Source organism: Diuraphis noxia, unplaced genomic scaffold (assembly GCF_037042655.1).
Source record: "Diuraphis noxia isolate RWA-SAM2 unplaced genomic scaffold, SU_Dnox_SAM2 contig0002, whole genome shotgun sequence".
Classification (NCBI taxonomy): Eukaryota; Metazoa; Arthropoda; class Insecta; order Hemiptera; family Aphididae; genus Diuraphis; species Diuraphis noxia.
In genome coordinates, this window is record NW_028301712.1 from 19,800,692 (window position 1) to 19,813,258 (window position 12,567).

Genomic DNA, 12,567 nt, shown 5'->3' on the forward strand with positions numbered 1-12,567 from the left:
AATAATTTATTAATTACAGCGTTGAATAACTAAATATCGATCGACTTATAAAAACAATTAAAATACATATTAAATATTAATTTTCATGTAAACGGAAATGTATTATATACGCATCAAACAAACCGGTAGAATCGCCCATTGGCAGAATTCGGTTTTATAACAGTCAAACTAGCTGGTAAGTATACAAGGTAAGTATAATATACGATTGGACGGCAACAAAGGAAACGTAAAAAATAAATAAAAATAAATGATTCGTGTGGACCACTGGTGATGGAAACCCTGTTTGTAGAACGCCACAATAAGTGGCAGATCGTAAATCCACGCGGTCCCGTTACCCGGAATCCGTTATGGGGTCACGCGGAGACATAATATATATCAGCCATATAGGTGAGGGGTTTCACAGGCACACGCACTCACACTCACACATCATGTTATATACATATTATATGATTATTATAATACTATTTATATGTATAAAAACGTCGTGAATAATATAAACTGTATATAGTCGGTATAATAGGCGTTTATGCGCTGGAAACCGGTCTCCAGGCCGATGGAGTTCGTCGACCGCCCCCACGTTTGTCGTCGTCGTCGTGCGCGATGGACGCAACAGCCGAGATCCTGCAGCGGGTGTTAAACCTATTCTCATCGCTTTCCGCACCTCTCCCGCCTTCCTTCCCGAAAACCCCCTTGGTTAAAGACCGACCACCGCCCACTCCCCCACCGCCGTTGCAATATAGCACGAGTTGGACTCGAAATTAATTTTCCACGTCCGAATATAGATTACCGTTTCGGATTTTCGTTCTCGCATGACAGAAAAAAGATATTTGATATATGGTTTTAATAGTAATAATAATAATAATAATAATAATAATAATAACGTCTGAGACGCAGTGGAGTTTTATAATTTACATACTCACACACACACACATACCTACCGGACTTTCCAGACGAGTGCGTACGAACGTCAGATGCGTATAAAAAGACGGTCGGTCCACAGTCCAACATCACACTTGTCTTGTACGCCAAACCGGACGTACCTTCGTAACAGATCGACATCAACGACGGTTTGCAGAGGATTTTGGTTTCAGCAAACAGACGCCGCACGACGACAATAATGTTCAACAAAAATTTGATTTTGCTGATGGTGTGCATGTCGGCCGCCATGGTGTCTTGCCAAGTGCCCGCGATCGGCGGATGTCCGGAATTCGATTCGCACCCAGACTTCGACATGAACAGAGTAAGCACTCATCCGAGTTCCGGTATTTACGGTATTGAAAGCAGTCGGACAGATATCATCGATGTCTGCAAAACGTCCGTCATTGATTGGTTTTTATAGGCTTCATAACATTTTTAGTAATTTACCAGCAATACGTGTATCACTTATTCATAATAGTATAGCTGAGTTCCATTTCATTTTTACGTGATTATGATGATTCAATAGCATTATTCGTGACTTTTAGCGACTGGTTTAAGGTTTTTGATTGAATTGTCGTAATAATTTATAGTATATGTTGTTCTGACTACTTTGTATTATTTTTTTGATAGAAAGTTATCTTTGTTTCTTGGTATCGCGGTGGTATTGGCACTCTTTGAGATTTACACAATAATATTATTATTCTAATTCACGTCTAAGAGAAAAGGCATTGGTGTAGTATACGAATTAAGTTTGGCTAAAAAAAATTTTAATCCGATAAACAGAGATTTTTCATTTAGGACTTGCATCTGATAATTTCAGCTTGATTTTAGTTTTAATGTGGAAAAGTGTTTTATTTTATTAGCTTTCAGTATACAACTATTATAGCTCGACAAATATATGGAAAAAGTATTTTAAATGTTAATTTGTTCGATATTAATTTATGAATATTATTATTCCATAATGAGTTTTCATAATTATGTTATGAAAAACGATTTAAAAATAATTATTCATTTACTTTATATAAAAACGAATTCCAAAATTATGATTGAAATATTATACTTATATAATTAATATTTATAAACTTTTATTTTTATGCTAATAAATTTTGATAATAATTTGATTTAATTACTCATAACGTCATAACATATAAAAAAAACCTTAACACTAAGATAATAGCTATATATGAATTAATTACACATTATGCTTTCCACAGTACTTGGGAACTTGGTACGAAGCCGAACACTATGTGAATATCTTCGAAATCGGAACTCGTTGCGTGAAAACTAACTACACAAAAGCCGTTGATGGTAGATACCTTGTTTCCAACGAAATCATGAACAGATTGTATGTAAAACAATTGCCAACATCTGTTGTTGACATGTTTATATTAAAATAATGTGACATTTTGTTTTTTACGTTTTCACAGCACCGGAGTGAAACGCGTATTGGACGGTGAAATCAGATTGATCGTTAAAGGAGCTGATTCCAAAATGAACGTCAAATACACAACATTGCCAAGTAAATATATATATTATTATTATTATTATCAAGTGTTCAAAGTGTTCAAATCGCGGGTTACCCCGAAAAAAACAATAGACTTTTTGCTTTTGACGATATAAATTTCGTTCGTAATTTGAACCTTTCGATGGTATCGTTTTTACGTTATCGTATAAAATTCGATTGTTATTAACTGGTGCGATTTTTATTTACAGTCCCTTACTCCACTGAACAAATGATTTTGGAAACCGACTACGATTCCTTTGCAGTCGTATGGTCTTGTTCGTCCTATGGAGTAGCAAACACACGTGAGTTTACTTGATTATATATTATAATACATAGAGCTATGTACTTTAACGTCCGTAAATCGAAAGTAAATGATATTTGATGCACGATCGTCTGTTGATCTTCACAGAAAACGCCTGGATCATGACCCGTGAAAAGTTAGCTCCGGGTACCGTCTTGCAGAAGGCCTACGGAGTGTTGGATAAATACAAGTTGAGCAAGAGTTACTTCCGCAAGACAGACCAGCAAAGCTGTGCCATCGCCGAAGCTGCACCCAACGAGGATACCACCAACGAAAACAAGTGGCGAAGGAGGAGGAGCTTGAACTGAACATGCGTTACTATACAACTGCAGTACAAAGATCATAATTATATTTAATAGTATTAAGAATACGATCATTATTTATTTATTTATATTTATTCAAAAATATCATGATATGATAGAAAAAAAAAATACATACATAGATTTTAATCGAAATCGGTTGTTAAATTTTATCATCACGTTTTCTCCTCATGAGTATGTCAATAATATCATAATCCTTCACCGTGTGTATACTAATTCCTAATAATATGATATCGTGTAAAAGTACTTTATGGTGTAAAAAAGAAATGGCCACTGAAACGTTGTCTTTATCGTCTTAATATATGACTATAAGTACTAGTTGTTCTACTGAACTAGTTGCAGCTCAAGCAGCTGATGAATTGTTTTAGCTATCGACTATCGAGTAATATATTTTTATGTCTACGGCACAATCACAATGTCAAAAATATGCATGCAAAGGGTTTGTACATTTCATTACTATATAATATATATATAATGCGATGGATAATATATTACTATATTGTACGTAAATATATATACAGGGTGATTCTTTTATCAAAGAACACCCATTATTTCAAAAACTATTGCATTTTTTCAAATTTTTTTTTTTTTCAACATTTTAAATCCATCTAGTTCTAGAACTATATATTTTTTAAATATTTTCACCCTTATATTTATCAGGTAAACCATTATCAATTTTTGATTTTCAAATGACAACCTATACTTAAAATTTCATAAACTAAAAAGTTATTTTTTCAACGAATTTTCATTTTTAAATTTTCTTTTTTCGTTAATCCATTTACAAGATATAGCCTCCCAATGTTGGGTGGTTTTGTGTGGTGTTTGTGTGTTATAGGTGTATGTTAGGTGGTATTTACACATAAACACTATATAAATGTTGTTTGATAAAAGAATCATTCTGTATATCAAAATACCAAATACCAATTTGTATACCAAATAAAAAAATATGAATGAGAATAATCATTTTTAGATTCTGAACGAAGTGATGAATGTATTGATTTTACAATGATATGTGTTTCTTTTTTTTTTATGTTTCTTTTTGTGTCTGTGTACAGCATAACTTTGGGGGTGGTTTCCGATGTAAAAGTGAATATCCTTGGTGCATTATAGAGGTCAAAAGTAAACATTTTCCAACAGTTTTCAAAAAAATACAGAAAAACAAAAAAATAATGACACAAAAACTGGAATTTTTACGTAAAACCAGTTTTCGGCCAAATTGATTTTTTTATATGGTTGTAATTCAAAAACTAATCACTTTACATACTTGAAATTTTCACCAAATGTTTATGTTATTGTTATATATATACAGTTTAATTTTCAAAAAGTTTTGACTTTTTTGAGTTATTTATAGACCACTGAAATTTTCGATTTTTACGATAATTTTTTTTAGGAAAATTTAATACAAGGTTCCTTATGAGTTGTTCTTATTGTAACTAAAGAAAATTAAAAATAGTTAGTCACGATTTTTTTATAAGCGTAAAATTGGAGTGTCATTATAGGAAAAATGTTTTGAGCGTTTGAGTTTTAAATTTTTATGAAATCGCGTAATGATACGATTTATCCTCAAACGAGTCTAACGAATTTAAATATTATTTGTTATACTTCAAAAATTATAAGTCGTAGATACTTGAAAATTTCACCAGATATTTAGATCGGAAATTGAAAAATTGAAAATTTGTTCAATAATTGTACCACAGATTATAACACATATATATTAGACGAGATTATTATATTGTGATTACGAAATGTTTTCATGGATATTAGAGAAGAATTTGTTTGAAAATTTAATACAAAGTTCCTCATAAGTTATTCTTATAGTGATTAAAAAATTATAAGAATACATAGGCACAATTTTTTTTTATTAGCGTTTATAGTTCAAATTTTTACGAAATCTGTCGAAAATGCGAAAATTTGCAAGTAATTTTGAAGCTGAAAAATCATAAATTTTTTGTGTTTATAACTAAGGATTAAGAATACAACACTAAGTTTTCCATAAGTTTTCCTTCAAGTATCTATAGAGAAATCTCGAAGCGTCATTATAGGAAAAATTTGAGGTGCGTTTGAATTTTAAATTTCTACGAAATAGCGTTACGATAACGATTTATCCTGAAAAGATTTTAAATATTTGTTATTATTCAAAAAGTATAAGTCGTAGATACGTGAAAATTTTATCAGTTATTTAGATTGGCATTTTCTTTACATGATTTACATGATTTTTTTGAGATATTAATAGACAACTGAAATTTTCAATTTTTTTGAAGGGTTGATAAAATTTTTTCGGCCCTATCAAAATACTTGAAAATTGAATACAAAGTTTCTCATAAGTTATTCATATAGTAATTAAAAAATTATAAAAATACGTAGGCACAATTTTTTTTTATTAGCATTTGAAGTTCAAATATTGACTAAATACGTAAAAATTACGAAAATTCGCAAATTATTTTAAGCTAGAAATTTATACAAAATGTTCTTTTTAAATCAAAGATTTGAAAATTTTTAATTATCTATAATATATCCTAGACTGACAAATCATCTCCGTTCAGAATCGTTTTTCGTATACAATGATACCTATCATTGCATTCAAATCTAACCTACCTTAGTCAGAGGTCCATCCCACCACCTAATGTACAGCAGAGTGACATCCACTTACCCGCTTTTTTTTTTATCATCTAGGGAACATTAGATATAAGTCAAACATAATATAATATTATACATATTCATATAATAATCAGCTCATGTACTTAGTTCTTATATCGTTGATTTAAATAAATATTTTCGTGATATATAGGAATATATCATAACATTCTACACACAAGCAATTGTACGATGTGCTCATGAATAAAGTTGATACCGGAATAATATATTGTTTAAATTTTCAATTTTAATCTGGTCCTGGTATTTGTTTTTAACGATAGTTATGTTAGGTGTAGAGGGACAAAAAAAGATATTGGAAATTATTAACTTGCTATTATTGATAACAATAATTAATAAAAATGTTCCCATCCTGATATTCAACAAACCAAAAATGTGTATTAAAACGGTATTGGAACGACGACATTTTTTTTATGAATAAATCGTTTTATATAGGACCTTAAACTTATAATAGCAATATATACTTATATATACTGAAAGTTCAGTAGTAAAATGATAATATAGTACTCATGTGATGGACGTAATAATCAAAGCGTGGGTCATTGTTCTTATACTGACTTCTCGACTTGTAGACTTCCAGATCTAAGACATGATTGAAATAGTTTTCTCGACAGTATACGAATACTCAATATAATAACTATAACTATTATTTTTTATGTATACAGGGTAGTCTATCGCATTTGACCATTTTCTTGTTTAACTAACACATGAAACAACGGATAACCATGGTTTGCATACATTGTATATATTATATAATTATTGTTATACTGGATGATTTACCAAAAATGTGCTCATTCACCATTTATTATTTTATAAAGCTTTTATTTAAATTCCAACTTTTTGGATTTTTAGACATATAATTATAAATACTTTGATTTTTAAACCACGGAAAGAGAATATTGTGATGATACGATTTTTTTCAAATCAAAACTACTTTTTTTTCATTGTAAATTATCAATCATGTGATATTTTTGAAAATGTTAACGCATCCAAATCAAAATTCTAACTATAATTTTCCAAGCTATTTATTCTTATTTTTATTTCATATGGCAACTGAGTCATTGCATTTTAACTTTACACAGTACATATAATAACTTGGGATAATAATCCTAATAATATTTAACAGGTTAATGTAAAATATATTATTAGGCATATAATATGATGGTAATATATATTTGTGTAGTAATTACTTATTATACTCTGGCAGTTTTTAAAAATGATAAAATTTAAAAAAATTAGTGTAATAATAATTAAATTATAATAGCTCTCATATATTTTAAGCCAATAATATTTGATAGACTATTATCTATATTAAGTGTATGCAGTTTTATAAATCGAAAATTTCTAGTTTTAATTTTAATTTATAAATATCAAAATTTCATAAAAATCTTCTCAAAAATTCAAAACGTAGGTTCTTATTAGAGAAAAAAAATGATTGTCTATAGACACTTTTCAAGTTGCTTAAACTTCTAGGCATGTGTATGAAAATAAAGTCTTTAGGACATTGTAAGAGTTTTTACGTATACGTCGTTAGTATTTAAACATTTAAAATTCAGAATTTGAACAAATTGATTATTAAAGAAAAATATTCTATTGGTCATGCTTGTTGAATCATTTGCAGCAGATATAATATAATATATAATAAACTTAAATAAGTAGTATGCGTTTTTATACTCCCATTATGTTTTTTCACTTAAAAGACACCGATTTACTGTTCCACACATTACGGAGATTATACACGTCTTATTGTCCACTTACTCGTATTTGCGCCTCACACAAAATTATTCACCACATCACTTAATTTTTTGTTCATAAATGAGTTTCTAACAAAATAATAAAATATATTTACTATATTTCCATTTTTTTTTTTTTTTTTTTGTAACACCAAAATATATACAATGAATACGCAATACGCTAATTAAATAAAATTTCAAATAAAGAACACAAATTATTAAATAAACTTTTTTTCTAAATAATTACTTCTCTAGTACAAGGACCATATTTTACAATACGATCAAGAATTAATAAAAAATAATCAGTAACATCTCCAAGGGATTCCGAAGCTTCAATTTCCAATTGAATTTCCATTGCTGAGGATTTAGACGAATCACTCTGTTTTTATGTATTGATAAGTATAATTGGAGGGTTCAATGGAAAAGTAGAAGGACTCAATATCGGGTTCGTTTACTTTTTTCATAATACGATTCTTGAAACGATATATACACTAAACATATTGTAATATTATAACGAGGTGAAATTATTTTTTGTAAAATCTAAATTTAAATTATCATACGAATAAGTAGAATAAGCTATTGAGTTTAAAAATACTTTAACGTTTGTTAGATTACAATGATCAAATACACTACAATCTTTTGTCAACGATTTTTTACGTCATTTTTGTAATTCTATTTTGATAATTCATGGTTACTTTTAATTTTGAAGCAGTTTTCAAGTTCCATACAAATTTTTTAGAAGTCCCGAGTTCAAGATAAGTGAATAATTTTGTGTGAGTGACAAATAGGTGGAAAATGAGTTTCTACTCTCCGTGGGCGTCACACGATTCCGCACAATATACCTTTTTACCCACCCGATTTCACTCATTTTCGAAATACAAAAGGTTTTTTTTATTTAACCCAACACGATCCCGCATAAAAATTGTTGTGACAGCGCTAGCTACGAGGACAAATAATTATAGCAATAGTATCAAATAAAACAAATAATTAAAAATAAATTTTGCTGAAAAATGTATTCCATTTCTGTCGTGAACTCGTGAATAATATTTTAGTTTGATTTGTCTGCATAAATATTATATATACATTATATTATTCTATATTGTTGAGGTAAAAATCGCAAAATACATACAAACGGGTGTCAAATAGGTTTATTGATGAGTCCAGATAAAACATATGTATATCATATACATATACATATACATTATATGTATTACACTGTAGACTATTCAATCAGGTCTTCCACAAGAGGGGGAGGAGTCAGAAGTAACCATGGTACTAGGGACCGGATTTTTGAGGAGCCCGGTGTTCATGCGAATAATTACTTCAATATTTTAGAAAAATATTTCAAAATTAATTTTTATTCAAGAGGGGCTCGGATTTAGTTCTGTACCAGAGTCAAAAATATGATGTGGGCCGTGGGGGTGGGCTGTATTCAGTATTCAGATAAACAAGTGTTTGGGGAAAACCCAAAATAATGTTATAATATGACTTATATGTAATATTGATATAAACCATTTTTGTGTTTAAATTAATTTTTATAATACAATCGTCAACGTCGCAAATTAGTTTTATGTGCGGGATCATGTGAATGAAAAGGTATAGGTATGCGTGAATCGCCGATCTCCGTGTTGTGTGATACGATAAATCGGTGTCTTCAGAGCGGACTATATTACCCTTTGGACTTGATTTAGTCACCGTGGAAAAACTTACTCTAAGCATAAAAATGCATACTATTTACGTTATTATTCATCTCTGCCGGGATTATCAAGCCACGGTCTTTGCTCGATGTCCACTTGGAAACATATCGGAACTTTGTATAAAAATTAATCCGATTCCAAGAAAGTATCCACGGATACGCTATATAATATATGCATAATAGCATTATAACGATGACAAACTATGCAGACTGCGATATTAAATAACAAATATTATATTTATGAGAACAAATGCCATCCAATTACTAATCTCATAGAAAAAATAAATCCATTGTATTAATTAACATCATGGTTTAAGATATACGTATATCTTAAACCGTGATTAACATTGTAATTTGAGTACTTATCGCTCTATATACTATACGTAACGTGAAATAACAAAAAAAAAAATTCGATAATGGGACTGACGAGAAAATAACTACAGAAACTTGCATGCATAGTCGGCCGATTTGACCAAAATTTCAGCGTAATTTCTACGTGAAACAAACTTTCCCAAAATATAGCGCAATTTTTTTAATAATGTTTAAAATCGGGAAAAATATAAAAGTCAATATTTATAATAAGTGATGACTGTTTAAAATAGCACCTACAACACCTAATATATATAGAGTTTAACAAAAAGACCTGACAAAATAGTAGTTTATGACTTAAACAAGTCGTGTACATATATAAAAATAAGCATTAATGTCAACGAATAATAACCACAATTCTAATATATCTTCTTGACACCAACGGGGGAAACTATAGATATGTTTCATTAAAAACTTGTTTAAATATTGTATCTAAAAATCAAATTTTTGCTGTCCATCATATTATGTTGTCCTTAAATTGCCTATACACAACGCCTTTTAATAATTATCTCTGTGATTTTGTTTTGATAGTTATGCATATTATATATATATAATATATAATACATTATGTGTTAAGTATTATATTGGAATAATTGTACGTATAAACTCATCGATTACAAGGTTGATGAAATCGTGAATTTTTATTGAATAAAGTTATGTCATAAACAAGCTCTTAATATTTTCAGACACCATTTTTATACTTACTGTGGACTACTCCGTAATAAATTTGATGGTATAACGTTCAAAATTTCAAAGTATGATTAAAATTTTGAAATTCATACAAAACTTTAACACTAAATAATCTTCTAATAATGAGGTCAAGGAATGACACAACACTGCAGACTCATTTTTAAAGTTAAGCTATTGGATACCGCCGTGTTTCGATTTGGAGAGAAATGGTTAATTTTAAAGTTTATCGTACAGAGTAATAAATTATTTCAATACAATTATAAATTGACTATTCACAATATATGATGGTTAACCGATGTCAAAAACTCAGAACCTCAATACCAAAAGTAATAATGTGCGTTGATTTTACGAACTTTGCAATCAGTTATAGTTTATAATAAGTAAATGCTTAATTTATACACCTGATATTATTATAATTATTATTAAGATTACAATATTGTCATAAACATATTACATAAGTCACTATATTCCTTTTGCTTAAATTTAGGACAATCCTGTAACTCCATGAAATTATGCATCTAAAATATCAAACTTAAGTTAAAAGTTATAAATTCATGTACATACTCGTAATAGTCAATAAAATATAATGTCACATTCAAATCATACTTCTAAATTGAACCTATTGTAAAATAGGTAAAATTCTTGTATTCATAGTCAAAAGTAAAAATATCGGAATTCTTTACTAACATTTATTTCTAATCAAAAGTAATATGTTTAATATATTTTCTCCGAAAATACAATTTATTAGAAGATTAAGTAGGTACATCCAATTCGTTCATGGTAAATCGAATAATAACTGCACAAGCAATGTAAATAAATAAAATCGATACATAAAATATTGTAGTTTACTTGTCACGAAAACATAATTGATTAAATCTTAATTTATGAATCGAAATAAACTTGTACAATTAAGCGGTTTGTAAGTTTTTTGTATTTCGATTAAACTATATAAGAATGTATGGTATGTCTGAATGATACCATAAAAAAATATAACACTTTTTTTATTGGAAATCGATTATCTGAAATTTGTAACGTGTATTGTATACTCAAAGAATATTATTATACTTAAATTGGTTAAATTTAATCGAAACAAATTAAAAAGTTTATTGCATATAATATAATAAACGCGATTGTATTGAATTTTGAACACCGATATTCACATTTTCAAAGAAAATAATATAAGACATAAGTACATACATATAAGTTTTACAGAAAATATAGCATAAAACATTAAAACGTGTAGGTACCTATACCAAAAATAATCAATCATGACCAAATAGCAAAATTTCACTGAAATTCGACGTAAAAATACCATAAAAAAAGACGAAACTCAGAAGTTAGAACTAAGAACATTTACCGAAACTAAACTAATAAAAAATTACAATTATAAATACTCGAAAAAAAAATAAAGTCTAAACTAACAAATATATGCATATGACTGAAATCAATTAATGCAGAAGTTATTTTTTTTTTTTAGTTTTAATAAAAGTTCATAGTACTAATACAATTTCAACATAAATTAGTATTTTTTTATATCGCTAGCCTAATCGATAAAAGTTTCAATCACTAAATAAGAAAATATTGTAATCGTTTTAAATATCAAACAAGTGATCCTTGAAAATTAATTAGTTATAAGTATTTACCATTTCACTCCTATTTCAACTATATTTAACTATAACCTCAGTTATACTTAACCTATCAATGGTGGTTTATTTTTTATGACATGCCATATCACTTAATGATGCAAGACCATATAGGTATATGAATGAACAAATTAAGAAAAAAATTGAACCCAAAAGGTTATAATTTGACACTTATTATCATCATATTGTTTCGTCACTTACAGGTATAATATTCAGAACAATGGTTCTAAAGTGAATTCTTGTTTGTTATAACAGGCACAGTGACTATGTTGGTGTATGATAAAAATAAACTGTTTTTGAGAATATGATTTTTAAAAAACTATTTTAATGTAATAATTTACGTAATAATTATGAGTGACTATAATATGTAAATTATTTAATAATTCATTTTTATTATGTATATTATTATAAAATAATGATTTCACAAGTATTGACATAATTATTACGTAAAACTTAAATATTTATTAAATATTGTAGGTAAAAATTCGTACAATAAGGTGAACTTTACAATTTCAACACGTTGTATTGAGAGAATCGCAGGTTATCATACATTAGGTCGTTAATTAATACCAAAGTGGTGATTCAAAATCATTACTTAATAAGTCGTAGCATCAATGCCACAGTCACTGTATAGGTATATAATAATTTTCATTTTTATGATTTTATTGAATATTGTTAAAATTTGAACTTTAAACGCGTTAAAAGAAGTTCATATACACATGTCATCTTTTTTATTTTTTA

General features: G+C 28.5%; 1 protein-coding gene across 1 annotated transcript; it reads left to right on the forward strand.

Moving 5' to 3' along the window:
* Window positions 1–997: 997 nt before the first annotated feature.
* LOC107174159 (apolipoprotein D-like) lies at window positions 998–3,178 on the forward strand. Its single transcript, XM_089220921.1, has 5 exons — window positions 998–1,240; window positions 2,133–2,263; window positions 2,346–2,437; window positions 2,632–2,724; window positions 2,832–3,178. Exons 1-5 carry the CDS (start codon window positions 1,118–1,120, stop codon window positions 3,029–3,031), a joined length of 639 nt encoding a protein of 212 aa, XP_089077047.1. The 5' UTR covers window positions 998–1,117; the 3' UTR covers window positions 3,032–3,178.
* The last annotated feature ends 9,389 nt before the right edge of the window (window positions 3,179–12,567 follow it).